Below are 18,505 nucleotides of genomic sequence, written 5' to 3'. Positions count from 1 at the left end.
CTTTGCCTGGCTAATTCCTTTAGGTTTCAGCTTAGACACTTCCTCAGGGATCGTTTCCTGATTCCACAGAACAGAACATGTAGCTGTGTTACACATTTCCATTGGATCTTATTTTTTTTCTTTCAGAGTAATCTTTTCACTTGTAATAATTCGTTTACCAACTGGTTTTGTTGCTATTCCTCAAGCTCCCAAATACATTCTCCCTTCAGACAGATATCATATGCAGCACAGTTCAATCCCTCATTTCCTTTAGGTACTTACAAAAAAATCACCATTTCAATGATGTAACCCCTTGCTCCTCTATCTAAAATTTGAACATTTTTCTCTGATGCTTCATATTCTCTCACCTGTTTTATTTTTCCCCTTACAGCTTAATACTAATAAGAATATACTACCTATTACTTATCTTTTGTTATTTTATTTTTTATATTCTGTTGTCATTGTTGAGACTATATACAGCAAAACATATACTAATAGTTTCTACATGCACAATTCAGTAACTTTGATTACATTCTTCGAGTTGTGAAACCATTCTCATCCTACTTTTCTGAGTCATTCCTCCCCAATTAACATAAACACATCGATTCCGTGAAGTCGCTATCTAATCTTCCGAGTTGTTATCAATTTCATCCCACATAGATAGACCTTAAAAGAGCATAACGCTCAAGGCAGATATTCTTTACTAGTTATGTTAAACTATTGTTTGACTCTAAGAAGATTTCAGGGGATATTTTTGATTTAAGGTTTAAAGATTATCTCAGGGCAGTAGTTTCAGGGGTTCATCCAGCCCCCACGGCTCCAGAAAATCTAGAGTCCGTGAAAATTTGAAATTCTGTTCTGTATTCCCTCTCCCCCCCGACCCCCTTTGATCAGGATTCTTCTACAAACTCTCTGATCAAAACATTCAATAATGGTAGCCAGGAACCATCCAGCACTTCTGGTCTCTTGACAAAGGAGGCAGTTGTTCATGGAGGCAATTAGCCAATATTCCATTTCCTCCTCCTATTCCTGAGTCCCTCCTCTGTTGTTCCAGAAGAATGGAGACCAATCGTTGTGCCCGGATGGCTGCTTACAAGCTTTTAAGACCCCAGGCACTATACACCTAACTAGGAGGTAGAACAGAAGCACTAAACACATTATTAAGCCAATTAACTGGGATGTCCCATGCAACCATGACCCTAAACGTCCAAACCAAGGAATTAATCCCATGAGGTTTTTGGTTGTACATAAGCAGCCTCAGCAGCTACTGTTTTCTTTTTTTTTGTCATTGTAAATATATATATCACACAACTTTCACCAATTCAACTTTTTACAGGTGTACAACGTATTAACAACACTTGCAATAATTGCTGTGTAACCCCACCTTTGATCAATGCAATTTTTCTATCACTGTAAACCAAAAATCAGTACTACATAGGCAATAGTCCCCCCTTTCCCTTCCCCTGGCCCTGGTAACCATTAATAAACTTTGGTCTTTACTTTTGCCTTCTCTTGTCTTTTTATATAAGTATGGGTATACAATATTTATCCGTTTGTGACTGACTTATTTCACTCAGCATAATGTCTTCAAGCTCCATCCATATTATAGCATTTATCAAGACATCACTTCTCCTACCAACTAAGTAGTAAGTCCATTGCATGTATGTACCATTCTGTTTATCCATTCATTTGCTGATGGGCATTTAGGTTGTTTCTACCTTTCAGCTATTGTGAACAGTGCTGTGATTAACATTAGCATACAAGTCTCTGAGTCTCTGCTTTGAAGCCTTTTGGATATAGACCTAGGAGTGGTAGTTCTATTTTTCATTTTTTGAGGAATGGTCTTACTGTTTTCCACAATGGCTGTACCATTCTGCATTCCGATCAGCAATAGATAAGGGTTCCAATTTCCCCACATCCATCTTCACCAACATTTGTTATTTTCTGTCTTTTGTTTTGTTTTATCTTAGAAATCCTAAACCAAAAAACCCCACTGCTGTTGAGATGATTCCGACTCAGCTCTCACATAGGACAGAGTGGAACTGCCCCACAGGGTTCCCAAGACTGTAATTTTTATGGGAGCAGACTGCCATGTCTTTCTCCTGTGGAGCGGTTGGTAGGTTCAAACCGCTGACATTTTGCTTGGTAGCTGAGGGCTTAACCACTGTGCCACCAGGGCTCCTCAACAAGACTTTAGTCACTACCAAATGTGCCTATAGTTTGGCTTCTACCACATGTTTTTCTAAGAAGTGGGATGAAATATGTTTAAAATAACCGGGGAAAATTACCTAAGTAGAAAGTGTTCATGTGACAGAAAAGAAAATACTTACATTGGATCAAAATCAGGGACAGCAATCACAAGGACAACTGCCCTTTAGTATGTGAAGTACAGATGGATTTTTATGAATAAATATGATATCAGGGGCTAGTGAATTCTTTTAGCTTTTTAACACAAAGGAACCATAATAATAATAATTGCTAATTATCATGGACTGAATTATGTCCCCCCCGCAAATGTGTGTATCAACTAGGTTAGGCCATGATTCCCAGTATTGTGTGGTTGTGCTCCATTTTGTGGTTGTACTTCTATGTTCAGAGGATTAGGGTGGGATTTTAACACCACTCTTACTCAGGTCACCTCCCTGATCCAGTGTAAAGGGAGTTTCCCTGGGGTGGGGCCTGCACCACCTTTTATCTCTCAAGAGATAAATGGAAAGGTAAGCAAGCAGAGAGTTGGGGACCTCATACCACCAAGAAAGCAGCACCAAGAGCAGAGCCCATCCTTTGGACCTGGGGTCCCTGCGCCTGAGAAGCTCCTTGACTAGGGGAAGATTGAGGACAAGGACCTTCCTCCAGAGCCGACAGAGAGAGAAAGCCTTCCCCTGGAGCCAACACCCTGAATTTGGACTCGTAATCTACTAGACTATGAGAGAATAAATTCCTTTTTGTTAAAGCCATCCATTGTGGTATTTCTGTTATGGCAGCGCAGATGACTACGACACTAATACTTATCAAAAGCTTTCTATGAGCCAACCATTGTGCTAAGTCCTTTACATGTATTATGTCATTTAATCCTCACAACAACTCATTTTACAGATTCTAAGTTTATGTAAGTAGCTCTGGTTTACACCACTGGTAAGAGGCAGAAGCAGGATTCTTCTTCAGGTCTGCCTGACTTTAGAGCTTCTAACCACTACATTACACTGCCTCCCAAATATACTTCAGTGTGTATGTATATAGAGTGTATGTTTGCATGTTTGCGCGCGCGCGCGCGTATGTGCGCACTCACGTACAAGTTCAATAACCTCAGGTGGGAAAAGAAATTACCCCAATCCAATAACTTTTGCTAATATAAACCCATCAGTATTGCAAGGGTAATGACACATTTCCACTTTTAAAAGGTTAGTTGGATTTCATAACTTTTATATGTTTAAAACCCTGTTTTAAAAATAATAAAAACACAACCAATGACTGCCCTGACAGGGAACACAACAGAGAACCCCTGAGGGAGTAGGAGAGCAGTGGGATGCAGACCCCAAATTCTCATAAAAAGACCAGACTTAACGGTCTGACTGAGACTAGAAGGACCATGGTGGTCATGGTCCCCAGACCTTCTGTCAGCCCAAGACAGGAACCATTCCCAAAGCCAACTCTCCAGGCAGGGATTGCACTGGACAATGGGATAGAAATGACACTGGTGAAAAATGAGCTTCTTGGACTTAGGAGACACATGAGACTAGGTTGGCATCTTCTGTCTGGAGGGGAGGTGAGAGGGAAGAGGGGGCCAGAAGCTGGCCGAATGGACACGAAAAGAGAGAGTGGAGGAAGGAGTGTAATATCTCATTAGGGGAAGAACAATTAGGAGTATATAGCAAGGTGTATATAAATTTTTGTATGAGAGACTGACTTGATTTGTAAACTTTCACTTAAAACACAATAAAATTTTTTTAAAAAAACCAAATTTTTAAAACAGTTTTAGACACCTGATAAACTATACGCATAAACATATACATACGTATATAAATTATTTCCCTTTTACAAATGAAGAAATTAAGGCTCGGAGAGTTTAAGTGACTTACCAAAGTTAACAACTAGTAAGTGGCAGAGTCAAGACTCAAAACTACATCTTCTGGTTTCAAGACCAATTTTTTTTCACTGTATCAGCCATTTAAAGATTACTTATTTTCTTTACTTACACTTTTACATGCTATTGACTAAATATGCTATAACATGCTTAATTATGAGTCAGATAGTAACATAGTTTTTGTTACTGACTGTGTCCCTCAGAAATATATGTATCTGTGGTTATAATCCCATTTGAGAATGGATTTTTTGTTATGTTAATGAGGCAGGATTAAAGTAAGGTATATTTTAAATCAATCTCTTCTGAGATATAAAAGAGCAGATTAAGCAAACAAATAAGCACAAATGGAGTGGAAGAGATACATGTCACATGATCACCAAGGAACCTAATAGAATCTAAAAGAGAATCCCAGGGCAAACAGAGAGAGAAGAGAGAGCCTTCCCCTTGAGTTGGTGCTCTGAATTCAGACTTCTACCCTACTAAGCCACGAGAAAATTAATTTGTTAAAGCCATCCACTCGTGATATTCCTGTTATAGCAGCACTAGATAACTAAACAATTTTTATCCTAAATTCCTCAATAATGCCTTCTTGTAAGCCAAGAGAAAAATCTCTTTATTGTTCAGCATTTCACTTTAACAAAGTATACCCATGTACCCCCTGCCATCAAGTCGATTCCGACTCATAGTGATCCTATAGGGCAGAGTAGAACTGCCCCATAGAGTTTCCAAGGAGTGCCTGGCAGATTTGAACTGCCGACCTCTTTGTTAGCAGCTGTAGCACTTAACCACTACACCATCAGGGATTCCCAAAGTATAGTCCATCCCATTTTAAAAAAGCTCCAATACAAACACTGTTATTTCTATTGTAGCTGGAGAGAGAGCACCACCTAGAGATGATAAACAGGAATGGAAAAATTCATTGGCTATGTATGCAGTGGAAACCCTGGCGGCATAGTGGTTAAGTGCTACGGCTGCCAGGCAAAGGGTCAGCAGTTTGAATCCGCCAGGTGCTCCTCGGAAGCTCTATGGAGCAGTTCTACCCTGTCCTATAGGGTCGCTATGAGTCGGAATCGACTCGACCGCACTGGGTTGGGTTTGGTTTGGTTTTATGCATGCTGTGATACTGCTTTTCAATATTTTTATCTGTAGCAGTATTTTCCCAAAGTTTACAGTAGGAAACACTAGTTCCCGAGACTGTTAATAAAACCCATTGCTGTCAAGTCAATTCTGACTCCAAGGATGTTAACAGGAATTATAAGACGGAAAAAAGTGTCTTTAAAAACAATACCTTTGTCATATAAGACAAGAATAAGTTGAATTAAAACTAAATACTTTCTTTATTATGGGATTTTTCTGAAAAATAGTAACCAAAATTCACTAAATGCTCACTCTGAGCCAACCATGTTACAAGCTTTTACATACATTATTCTCATAACTCTAATCGTTGTTGCTAACTGCCATTGAATTGACCATGACTGTCTTAGTCATCCAGTGCTGCTGTAACAGAAATACCACAAGTGGATGACTTGAACAAAGAGAACTTCATTCTCTCACAGTCCAGTAAGCTAGAAGTCCAAATTCAGGGTGTTAGCTCCAGGGGAAGGCTTTCTTTCTCTGTCAGCTCTGGAGGAAGGTCCTTCTCATCAATCTTCTCCTGGACGAGGAGCTTCTCCATGCAGGAACCCTGGGTCCAAAGGACACGCTCTGCTCCCGACGTTGCTTTCTTGGTGGTATGAGGTCCCCCTGTCTCTCTGCTCACTTCTCTCTTCTATATCTCAAAAGAGATTGGCTCAAGACACAATTCAATCTTGTAGACTGAGTCCTACCTTATTAACATAACTGCCAATAATCCATCTCATCAACATCGTTGAGACAGGATTTACAACACATAGGAAAATCACACCAATCACGAAATGGAGGACAAACACACAATACTGGAAATCACAGCCTAACCAAGTTGACACATATTTTGGGGGGACACAATTCAATCCGTGACACTGATTTATGGCGACCCTACGCACAACAGGATTGGATCATTGCGATCTGTAGGGTTTTCACTGGCTGATTTTTGGAAGTAGACCACCAAGCTTTTCCTCCTAGCCTGACTCAGTCTGGAAGGTCCACTGAAACATGTTCAGCATCACAGTAACACACAAGCCTCCACTGCCAGGTGGCTACACTTGAGGTACACTGGCTAGAACCTGACCTCCCACTGAACCAATTAAGTGGATACTATTACTATCCCTGGAGCCCTGGTGGCACAGTGGTTAAGAGTTCAGGCTGCTAACCAAAAGGTCAGTTTGAATCTACCAGCCACTCCTTGGAAACCCTATGGGGCAGTTCTATCCTGTCTTATAGGGTTGCTATGAGTCGGAATCAACTCAACGGCAATGAGTTTTTTTTTTTGGTATTATTATTCCCAGTTTACACATGAGGAAACTGAGATTTAGAAAAGCTAATTAACTTGCTCAATGTCACACAGCTAGTAAACAGTGGTCAACCTGGCTCTGCAACCCTGCTCTTAAATACTCCACGGATGATAATAGCAGCCTATAGGCTGAATAAAGACAAATAAAACTTCAGTCAGCCCAACACTGCCAACTTTAAAATATTGGGAGATTTTATATAAAAGGGCCCTGTAGGCAATTAGTTTGAAACTTCTACAAGATTGTACACACTAAAGTCTTTCATATGCAAATGAATACCGCCAATCTCTAAGACTGGGGAGTGAGATATAGTGTCCCCCCAACTTCTTCGAAAACAGTGAGTTTTGGAAATGCTGATCTACAAGGATTTATACTTTACTGTAACCATACAGAGGGATTTGACGTTTAGATAAATACTAAAACGTGAATAAAGGAAATGGAAACTACTTACAAATATTAGTCCTGATATCAAAGAAGATGTCCCTGTAAGTGCCACATAGAATTTGGGTGTCAAGGAATTTAAAAATACTGTCACTGTCAAAAGAAAAAAAAATTTTTTTAATGCAATTTCAAAGTATTTATGTTACAAATATGCAGGTGTCTTTAGGAGTAGACATACATAAGTAGTATTAATATCTAACATGAGAGTTATTTGGAAAAGTTGTAATAAAAAAAAAACTTTAAATTCCCATTAAGTCATATCTTAAAAACAAATTCACATATGGAAAGGTAGAATTTTATACTATTAATTTGTTAAATAAGCAGCAAATCAAAAAGAAATAATTTAGTTTTCTTTTGAGAATGAAACTAAGAACTTACCTACTGGTCTGAGTTTACACAGGAACTTTTGCAAATCTAAAGCAGCTAAATAAACATCCTTTTACAAGAGGTTTAAAAAACACTCTCTAGTTATTTTGGTAAAATACGAACCAGTATTTCAATTTATAATGAAAGACTCCTGACTTAATGAGGGCAGGAAACATTATATGAATTTGATATGTCAGCTAGAGAGGCAAAACCGTTCAAAGAGAAAAGCAAATAAAAGTTCTCTACCCATGACTCGTTGTAAAATTCTGAATCAGGTTTTTCATTTCAAATAATATCTCACAAACACTTCAGCTTTAAAAAGAAATAAAAATCTATAATGGTGAAATATTCTCTTCTATAAGGTGTATGTAGTGAATATGTGGAAAAACAAAATAATTCAACGAATAACGTTTTACTGTATTTACAAACTACCATTAATCACTTCATTCACCTGGTACAGAGGATGCCAAATTTGCTCTCCCAAACAGTCTAGGAAGGCCAATTTACTTAGCCTGTTTTTGTGTTAATTTTATCTGAATTTACATAACACCTTTCTTCTAAAAAGTCCAATATATTTCAGATCATTATATCATGGACATCTCATGTCTTTCATGTCATCTTATAGAACAAGGAGCATTTGCCTTTTCTCGTTACAGAAAAATAAAGTTAGGGTACTACCAGGCAAAGTCATTCCATTAACAGAACTACTTCCGTCTTGTTCGGAGGTTGCTGGTCAGAGTTGAAGTGCAATATGGTAATGACATGGTAAGAGATCCTAGACCCCATTCACTTTGGCCTGGCTACAGCTAAAGAACAATATTTGCACAACCCAAGGGGATCATCACTTCTTACGTTTAGTATCTTCAACCCACACTAAGTAGCAAGAGTTCCACAGGTGTTGAAAGAATGAACTAACGAACTACCGATGTTTGTACCTATCTCTACTTCCTGTATTGTTTTACTTTATTAATCAAGATAAAGCCTAAAAGAAAGAATAAACAAAAATAGCATGAATATTTCTTGGCAGACCTTTTTAAATAAGAGAATGGCTGACTAAAAAGATCATGGTACGTTCTTCGAAATCTTTGAATAAAGTACTGAAATGTTCATCTTTTTTGTCTGGGTGTGGATTCTCTACACTGGGCGTCACGAGACTCAAAGGAATGACTTTCAAGGGACCCTACCACTGGTGGGAGTGCACAGAAATTCCGTACCCAAGTCTGAAAATACTCTCTTCTGTCCTACCACCTGAAGCTCACAGCTTGTCAGGTACCTTTTCCTTCGGGAACCAAGGACAGAAGAGAGGGCGGATCTTAAGAGCCCTAGGGAGGAGCCGGTACCTACAGCTAAGGTTTGACAATCAGCTGCGAGGTTGCGGCCCAAGAGAAAAAGAACCCACTTGGCCGCGCGTCACCCACTCATTCTCCGAAGCCCTCCAGTGACTACCGAGGATTTCTGTCCTTTGGCCCTTGCCCCCGCACCTCTCCTAGCCCCCGCCCGTTCCCGGGAAGGTTTGGGCCTCTCACCCGCTGCCAAGTTCTCACACAGCCTCAGCGGGACCCTCAGAGCGTAAAGCAGACCCAGCCCCGCCACGAACCACAGCGAGGCCCCAGTCCCCGCCAGCCTGGCCCGCAGCCGCTCCCTCCAGCCCAGCCGCGGGCTCAGGCCCGGAGCAGGTGCGGGAGGAGATGCCGCAGCAGTGCCTGCTTCACCAAGGCCGTCACAGTCCGCCATCTTCCTGTTTCCGCAGGAGACGGGCACTGGGAGGGAAGAAGGGCAGGAAACCGGAGTCGGGAATCCTGGGATAGTGGCGGACCTAAAGGTGGCCTATGTGAAGACAGAAGGTCCTAGGAAACTGGTAAAGAGATTTGGAAGACGGGGCTTCATATTTTCTACGGGGATGGGGGAGAGGCAGATAACGTCGTTTATTCTGTAGGATTTGGACCTAGATGTGACTCCGCAGTGTTTTTGCTTTCACCCAAGGTGAGGGCCACTTTTCACTGGAGTTGAAAAATTCACCGATTATTCCAGAGGCCGAGCAGCACTGAGCGCTTTGGATTTGGCTGCCATGGAGCTCACTGGTACTGGGGAAATCCAATAGGAGCAGCAGTTGCTCTTTGGTCGGGTGGAACTAAGAGCTCATGCGCCAAGAGCAGTCGAAACACGCCCCCAGCGTCCAAAAAATGAATGAGGAAACTACTAGATCAATAAGAAAGCTATTAGACTTAAAACCATTTAAGGCAAAGCCGACTTCCCGGGGTTCTGGCGCTCCGAGCCATTACCCCGCCCGTAACTGACAAGGCTCACTCTTCATCGGCGTTTCCGGACGAAGGGCTCTGACCGCCCCCGAGGTGACTCCATCACTCAGCTTCCTTCCCGGCCTGCCTTGCGGCTGCGGACGGGCTGGGCCAGAGCAGCCCAAGATGGCCGACTTCGACGATCGGGTGTCGGATGAGGAGAAGGTAAGGGGTCCGCCTCTCTCTCTCTCTTTCACCTCCTTCCCCGACAAGGAGCAGAGGCTCTACCTAGCTGAGGTGGGAACTCTGGCAGTGTCCCCAGGGAAAAGAAGATTCTTAGCCTATGCTGGCACGCTCTCCGCAGTTGGGACACTTCCTTCTCAAGGGGCTTCCCTTTGCCTCACGGTGGCCCCTGCTTCCGATTCTTCAACTCTCTTTTCCTCTCGGGCCTGAGGCACAGCTCAGTGGCCTTCCTGCGAGGGAAGAGACTTTCCCTTGTTGAGTCGTGACCGAGGACTCTTTTTCTGTAATTATGGGAGGGGGCTGTAGTGATGTCGCGACGCGTCCGGAACCAGTTATTTTATTGCTTTTAGGTGTTGGGGCGCACCCCAGCCCTCCCCCATTTTTAGATATGATTGGGGCTAGTTTAGGGCGAGTCACTTCCTGGTCAGGGTGGCCTCTTAACTTCCCTTTTGCTCCTCCTTGCTCAGGAAGTGATTTTGCTGTCACGACTCCTCGACAGGGAGAGGTCCCCATGTGTTGTCTGCCCAGTGCACTTAACGCATCCACCTCTTTTCTCATATGCATCGGTTTTAACTCACTCGCTGTAATAAATGTGCAAACCTCAGGACGTTTGCTTCGGTATATGAACACCTTTATCTTCCACGTAGATTCTCTCTTGATTGCGTTTATGTAGTACATTCTCTTAAAGATAATTTTTGAAAAATATTTTTCCATTTCGGACATTCGTGTTAGCAAGTCAAGAAGAGCCAGTGGATTTTTTTCAGCTCAGGAAGGTTTTATGTACCACGTAAATCTCATGTTGTCACATTCAAGTCTGAACAAAGCATCCTGCCTTTTTTGTCAGATTCTCTACTGTGATGTCATTGATTGAAGTTGAATTTGTGTGTAATTTGTATACTTATTTCTAGCGTATTCTCAATTAGGTGAGACAACATTTTCCTGACAACTGCACACCTTTCTTGACATTTTGCCAGGCTTTCAATAAATACATGACTTTTAAGACATGTCGAAATTGGAATTATCTCATTAGATAACTCTTAGAGTTTTATTCCTAAGGACAAGAATCATGTCTTTTGTTTCCCATGGTGGCTATTAAAAGTATGAACCCTTGAGTGCTCTGTAAATGTGTCTGTGCTCTTTATTTTTTTGATAGGAGAGATTTGGATGGGGGCAGGGACTGTTTATTATCCAGGAGTCCTCCATACAGAATAATTTGATATATGGGTTTTATGCCATTTTGAAATGCTGAAGGATGTGCTGAACACAAACCATTGAACAACACTTCAGTATTAAATTTTATCTTATTTGGAAAGTGATTCTCATTAACATTAATAAATAAAATTCAGGGGAAAAAGGCATTGTATGTATGAATTTATGCCAGAGAGAAGCTATAATAAAATATCGATTCTAATGTGAATAATTATTCAATTAAAATTAAATTACAGTGAAAAAATAGAATAACAAAATATTTTTACACCAACTGATTATTCATTTATTTTAAGCAAAAGATTTTTATAACAAAATTTTGCTAAGAATTTAGATAACAGCAAACTTGGAATATGCACAAGTCTGGTTCAATCAATTTTGAAGTGTCCTGTGCAAATGAGACTTCACTCACCAGCGTCGTTCGGTTTTTGCCCTTGACACTAAGTCAGAATGCCTTTGTAATGTAACTTGGGAAAATACAGATGTATTTCAAAGTGCAAACTAAGACGTCTCTGAATATTAACAGTGTTTTAGTTAACAGCATCGATTGTCTCAATTTTCTAACAGCAGGTCTTTGCCCAGTTTTTCTATCTCCCAGAATACTTGTGTTGCTTCATTTTAATGACATAACAAGCAAATCATAATTAGTAAAGTAAATCTCCTGTCAAAAAATGTTGGTGAATTTTATATTCAATAAAGAGTTTTTAGATTAACCACATTGTCTTCGTTGGTTTGGATAAATAAGACTAGCTAATAGAGTAAAAATGTCATGTAACAGATCCATATGATTTGAGATTACTGAAATTTTATTAAATCCTATTCCCATATTGTGATGGAACTGATCCATCTCTCGTGAATCTGTAAATAAAATGAAAAGGTTTTAATTTGTAAGATTAATTAGTTCTTCAGCTTCAAACCTACGTTGCCCCTTTTCCTTTGGAGTTCTGGTTCCTTTTCATTGAATTAAAGAGTTAACAAAGTGTGTTTCCAAAAAGACTTGTTGATATGACTGTTTTAGCATTTGTAAATAACAAATAGCCCTTAAAATGAGATTTTTGTCCCGTCAGACTTTGACGACCAAGGCACCATTAAAAACAGATTTTAAAAATAAAGATATTTTGAGCCCTAGTTTATATTTTGATTTTTCCTTGAGGGAATTCTAACTTTCCCTTTTTTTTTTTTTTTTTTCTCTCTTTTTAATTAAGACCTCAACTGCATTTGATTTGGGTTTTTTTTTTTTTTTTTTTAAGGCATGTATGTCATGATGTCAAATATATTTTAATACTGCTTTTTTTCTCTGTTATATTTTCTGAAAGCAGCAAATCCTGAGGTGGATTTTTTGATAATAGTCTCTGATTTTCTTGCAAGTATTTTTATAGAATTAATAAAGCTAACCATTCTCATAACTAACTGCTGAAGTTTTTATCACTTTATAAAGAGGAAGCTGTTTTTTTTTAAGCTTCTGCATTGTTACCTGAAATGGTCATGATGAGCTGTCTAAATAAACCAGGAAGTTGATAGTGTAGTAACTTGCAGAAATGAATGCTTTTAGTCTTAGTCTAGCAGCCTTGGTGGTGCAGTGGTTTAGCACTTGGCTGCTTAACCAAAGGTCGGCAGTTGGAACCCACCAACCACTCTTCGGGAGAAAGATGTGGCAGTCTGCTTCCATAAAGATTACAGCCTTGGAAACTCTATGGGCAGTTCTCTGTACTGTAATGTCACTGAGTCGGAATTGACTTGACGGCTGTGGGTTTGGTTTGGTTTTAGTCTTAGTTTCATCCTTAAAGAGCCCTGGTGGTGCAGTGGCTAACGTGATCAACTGCTAACCGAAAGGTTGGTGGTTCCAAACTACCAGACTGCTCTGGGGGAGAAAGATGTTGGCAGTCTGCTTCTGTAAAGATTACATCCTTGGAAACCCCATGGGCAGTTCTACTGTGTCCTATAGGGTTGCTATGAGTTGGCATTCCACTTGATGGCAATGCTCCTTAACAGTTTCTGAGAATGAGCTAGACTCTTTAAGTTACTAAAGTCATTTTAGTTCCAAATGCTTACCAAGACCAAAGTGCCATAATTAAGAAGCTTGAAATATGAGGTGAACTACTTGTTTGAGTTCTTTGCACCATCTGTTTCCTTTATTTCATGATTCAGCATTTTAAAAACATAAATGCAAAGAAAATCTTAGGACTGGAAAAAAGCGTGGTTAGCATATTTTGCCCCCTTCAGCCTAACTAGTAGAATATTTGTGTAAAACTTCAAAAATACTGTAACTGAGAAGTTGATCTGTATGCTTTAAGTTTAGACTCTTTGAGACATTTATGAGAAATAGGTTTATCAAAATTACTTAGATAAGTTGTAGAAACTGTTGTAAATAGGTGCCAGAATTTGAGGGCTCCAGTACAGTTCATGAAAAATATTTATACTTTTAAGCTGGATTTTCTTGGTTATGTATTACGTACTTAATTTACTAGATAACTTATTGCCCTTAAAGAATTCAAGAATTCAGTAAGCCCTAAAATTTATCTGGCTTGGCTGTTTTCTGTTAAAAAAAATCCTTGGATGGGGCATAAAGCATGAGCAGGTGTAAACTCAGATGCCTAATCCTTGGTTAGGAGTGTGGTTTATCGTAATTTCTTCCAGAACATGTTGCTATTTTATCAGGATCATCCTTAATACTATGCAAACTAGTGTAATTTGTAGAAAATTTAAACAACAGATTTGATTCTGAAGCCATGCTTTTTTCACTACACTGTTTTTGCCTTGTAACTACGAATAAAAAACCCAAATGGAGGCATCAGTTTAATGAATTGTAAATGAGGTATTGTGAGTAGTGGAAAGAATGATTCTGAGTATCGAGAGACTTGGTCTCTCCCTGCTACCACTTCTAGCCACCTGTGTGATTTTGGGAACTCTACTTCTCTGGGCCTCAGTTTCCTTCTAAAATAGGGACATAGGGGAATTGGATTAAACTGACTCAACACTTATTCAAACCCTAATTAGGTTCTGTCATTGTTTACTTTTCCACATTTGCCCTGATAATGAGACTGAGCTTCTTGGGAGCTGAAACCATGTTATTTTACCTAGTGCTTAGCATTGCACCAGGTACATAGTACAGGCACAGCCTGTTGTTAAGAAAGATACATAGTACAGGCACAGCCTATTGTTAAGAAAGAGATCACAGCTTCATTCATTCTCTTATTTCCCCAGCTCAGGCTCACTCATCCTCTGTAACCCTCCTCCCCCGTTGTTCCTGGTAATCTCTAGGTATTTCTTGTGTTTAGAAATATGTTCACACTCTGGGTGCCTCTCTTTGGGCATTCATTGTGTCTGCTCAGCATCTGCTGCCATCACTGCTGCTCCGCCATGCCACTGCAGGGAGCATCCATCTGCTTTGGGAGCATTTTCCTAGTCGATACTATAAAGCTGCAAAGCCTTATGAATACCAAAATGGCAATGTATATATACTTTGAGCCTTGCAAAGCCCCTAATGAAAGTATTTCCTTCATCTGTTATAAGTCATCTCTTTTATAGCTCAGAAGCACACACAAGGTTTCATTTATTTTTCTTTTCTCTGTCCAGTGCACAAACTTTTTTATCCTCCTTGCAAAAAAAAAAAAAAAGTTAAAATTCTTACACAGATCAGCTCATGAAGACTAAAACCCTTTATAGGGGAAATTGTCCTTGGGTGGCACAAACAGTTAATGTGCTCTGTTGCTAATGAAGGTTGGAGATTCCAGGATACCTAGAGACTTCTCAGAAGAAAGGCCTGGCAGTGTACTTGCAAAATCAGCCATAGACTAGAGTTCTACTTTGATACAGATGGGGTTGCCATGAGTTTGAATTGACTCAATCAATTTAAGGAAAAATTTTGTTGTAGGTACATAGGTACCTATGTAGGCAACCCTGGTGTTGTACTGGTTAAGCGCTCAGCTGCTAACCAAAATGCTAACCAAAAGGTGAGTGGTTCGAACACATCAGCCGCTCCCTGGGAGAAAAATGTGGCACTCTGCTTCCATAAAGATCACAGCCTTGGAAACCCTATGGGGTAGTTCTGCTCTGTCTTATGGAGTCACTGTGAGTTTCAATCAACTCAAAGACAATGGGTTTTGTTTTTTTTTTTTTTAAGATAATCACATGTTTAGATTTAAATTATTACAGAAGTGTGGGAATAAAAAATCCCCTGCTACTCCTATCTCCAGCCACCCAGTTCCCCTGAGGCAGCCAATATTACCAGTTTTTCTTTTGTATTTTTTCAGTTCTATGCATATTTAAATACAGTTGTCACTTTACAGTATACCTAACCTGTCCACATTTTTTCTGGTTGCATTTTTCCTAACATCATTCTTAATTGTTCTCTCTGTCTCCAGCCTCTCCTTTCTTTCTGCATTTTTACTGGTTTACCACAAATACTTCATAGCTATAATATATTTTTAAGTTTTGAGCAATATGTAAAATTTGCTGGCTATAATTGCACATATGTATTGCTAGGGGATTATCTGTGAGATGGAATCATGATGCAGGATAGGTCATGGCTTAACGTGAAGCCAGAAGACATAGCATGTCAGACTGAACCAAAAAAGATGTTGTGTTTATTGGAGCATGACAGAATTTTGCCTTGTGACTTTTTATTTTTTTGCATTTGGGTAACGTTTAAGTGCTTATTATATGTTAGGTACTTATGTGTATTAACATGTATTCATCTTAAACCATTCCTATAGAGTAGGTACTTACATTGTCCCTATTTTACAGTTGAGTAAACAGAGACACACTTCAGGTAAAAAAAAAAAAAAAAAAAAAGACCAAGTCTGCATCCAGAGCCTTTACTCTTACCCACTTTACTAATCCTATCCTTTTGAGTATAATTAAGATAGTCAACAATTCTACTGGAATAATGGCAGGCCTAAACAATAACCAGGTTAATGGTTTAGTAACATGAATGTGGTTATCAACACTGAAACATTGATTCTCTTTGGTTGTGACTATTGTAATTATTACTAAATAGCTTAGCGTTCTTTGGAGTTTCTTTAAATGGCCCACCAAGTATTCTGGTATTTTAAAACATGTTGTAAACACACAATGTCGAGAATCACAGTTTTAGAAGTTTAAAAATATGAAAAGTTTGCGGGCCAACATGACAAGGCCAAGGGACTGACTGTCTCCTAAGAGATCTTATGGTATAACAGTACCTTAGAACAGTATTGCCACCAGTAGAATCACTGGTGTGCTTCTATCAAAAGCAGACCCTGGGTTCTATCCTACACCTAGGTGGCAGCAGTCGTTCAGTGGTAGAACTCTTGCCTTCCATGCAGAAGACCCAGGTTCGATTCCCAGCCAATACATCTCACGTGTAACCACCACCTGTGTGTCAGTGGAGACTTGCATGTTGTTACGATGCTGAACAGGTTTCGGGGGCACTTCCAGGCTAAGATGAACTAGGAAGAAAGACCTGGCAGTCTACCTCCCATAATCAGCCAATGGAAACAGTATCAATCACAACGGTCTGATGTTGTGCGTGGGGTCACCATGAATCTGGGCTGACTGGATGGCACCTAACAACATCCTAAACCTACTGAATCAGAAGTTTTAGGACCAGTGCTTCGGAACCTGTTTTCAACAAACTTCCGAATAGTTCTTATGCAATTCTAGAACCACTATGTTAGTGAAATTGCTGTGGTCCAACTCCTAGTCCTCTGCCTTTAAGCTCAGAATCTTGATTCATCAGGGTACTAAGACCACATCACTCTCTCAGGGACAAACTCAGGTTAGGGAAGTGGATGAAACTAATATGTAAAAATGGAATAACAATTAGCTAATTTGATAAATACAGAAGGGACTAGATTGCTTTTTCCAGGTAGGTCAGGCACATGGAAACTTGAATTACCATTTTTTTTTTTGACAGTTTGAACATGAAATTAGAACCAGATGGTTTAAATTACCTCTGTCACCTCTCAAATGACGTAATTCTTGGCTTACTTCTTTTGCTGTTCTCCTTTTTGTTTTTATCGTTAGTGTCCAGCTCAGTGTGTGGGACCCAATAAATTGTTTTTTGTTTGGCTTCGAGTGAACAAATGAATTGCTAAAAACAAAGATCTGATCTCTAAAAGAAAACACTTTACTCAAAATGCAGTAACATGTAGGCGTTTGCTTAGGGGAAAAAATAATCTACTTTGTCCAAATTCTTCACACATTACCTCATTGGACTCTTAGAACAGTCCTAGATATTACACTCACAAATAAAGCAACTAAGACTTGAGCAATTAAGTGGTGAAACAGGCATGTGAAACTAGGTCTAATTCCCAATGATTTTGAAGAAAAAACAAAATTGATACAAAAGATATACCTTTAACTTAGAAATGCTGCAATATACCAGATACGCACCACATGTTAAACACAGTATCATTCTTACTTGATGCCCACTACTCCTGCTTTCATCCAACGTGGGTTCAACTTCCTATCTCTATCCTTTTGAACTTGACATTTGCGCCATTGCTGTCTGGCTCCTTTATCATAAGGTAGTATTTACTAGATGGAGTCTCGGGAGGAAATAACCAGGCTTTGTTCAGTGTGGACTTCTTCCTAATTTCTTAACCTGGTTCTGACTGCTTCTGAAAGAAAATTTAGTGATCTAGCCGCTTGGAACCCTTTACCTGTCTGCCCAGTCACCAATAAGAAAGGGCATGGGGCTGGGGATGCATTTTAAAACCTTTAAGCTCGTAAGTAACAAGTTTCTGATGTGCTCTTTTAATTCATTTTTATCTTCTTTCTGAGTCATTAAAACATCGTATCTCAGATACTTCTTTCTACCTCCCCAGTTTTTGATCTAGAACATTCAGGCAGTTCTGCTTATTTAACTGAGCAGCGTCCTTTCTCTCTTTCCATAGATAGATAAATATTGTATGTATTGATAGGTATTATATATCTCTATATATTGTTTTTTTATTTTTATATATTGTTATTTATCTGTCAATGATGTTTTGTGTTAAAAGTTCTTTAAATCTTCACCAAGATTAAGCCAGTACTTTAGTAACATTTACGACTTACTTTGAACTTCTAAATGAACAATTAAGATGAATACTTGGAGATCTTCACTAACATTCTGGGTGCCTTATAATTGGTAGAGTCTAGAATGAGAACTAAGGAATGATTTCCTTCTAACTTGGTGTATTGTTGTTTTGTAGTTGTATGCCATCGAATGGATTCCGACTCAGCAACCCTATGGCACAGAGCAGAATTGCCCCATAGGGTTTTCTAGGCTGTAGTCTTTATGGGAGGAGATTGCTAGGAGTTTTTCTCCCATAGAGCAGCTGGTGGGTTCAAACCTTCTTGACCTTTTGGTTAACAGCCAAATGCTTAACCATTGGAACCCCAGGGCTCTTTGGATAAGAAGTATACCCAGTCCCTTTTGCCTGTTAGAAACAAGCTCAGAAAAATTAAGTGCCTTGCCCAAATATTGTGATTTAAGTGACAGATCAGGAATTCAAAACCAGATCTCTCCTTTCACGCTATAACAAATACCACAAGTAAGT

The 18,505-nt window shown here is 39.6% G+C and overlaps 2 protein-coding genes across 7 annotated transcripts in view; one reads left to right on the top strand and one right to left on the bottom strand.

The window, feature by feature from the left end:
* Positions 1-9,072, bottom strand: part of ST7L (suppression of tumorigenicity 7 like) — a 185,534-nt gene extending 176,462 nt beyond the window's left edge. For all 6 annotated transcript variants that reach the window (XR_007516743.1, XM_049880060.1, XM_049880061.1 and 3 more), the window contains exons 1-2: positions 8,823-9,072; positions 6,941-7,023 (exon numbers count right to left, since the gene is read on the bottom strand). Coding sequence is in view for 5 of the 6 variants with exons in the window: in XM_049880060.1 (XP_049736017.1) it covers positions 6,941-7,023; positions 8,823-9,030 (291 nt within the window). In the remaining variant the exon portion in view is untranslated. The remainder of the gene's footprint in view (positions 1-6,940; positions 7,024-8,822) is intronic.
* Positions 9,073-9,216: 144 nt separating this feature from the next.
* Positions 9,217-18,505, top strand: part of CAPZA1 (capping actin protein of muscle Z-line subunit alpha 1) — a 48,247-nt gene continuing 38,958 nt past the window's right edge. Inside the window, exon 1 of the mRNA XM_049880067.1 lies at positions 9,217-9,758. Within this exon, the coding sequence (XP_049736024.1) occupies positions 9,720-9,758 (39 nt within the window). The 5' untranslated portion in view covers positions 9,217-9,719. The remainder of the gene's footprint in view (positions 9,759-18,505) is intronic.

Source organism: Elephas maximus, chromosome 3, assembly GCF_024166365.1.
Source record: "Elephas maximus indicus isolate mEleMax1 chromosome 3, mEleMax1 primary haplotype, whole genome shotgun sequence".
Lineage (NCBI taxonomy): Eukaryota > Metazoa > Chordata > Mammalia > Proboscidea > Elephantidae > Elephas > Elephas maximus.
This window is presented reverse-complemented; position numbering and strand designations above follow the sequence as displayed.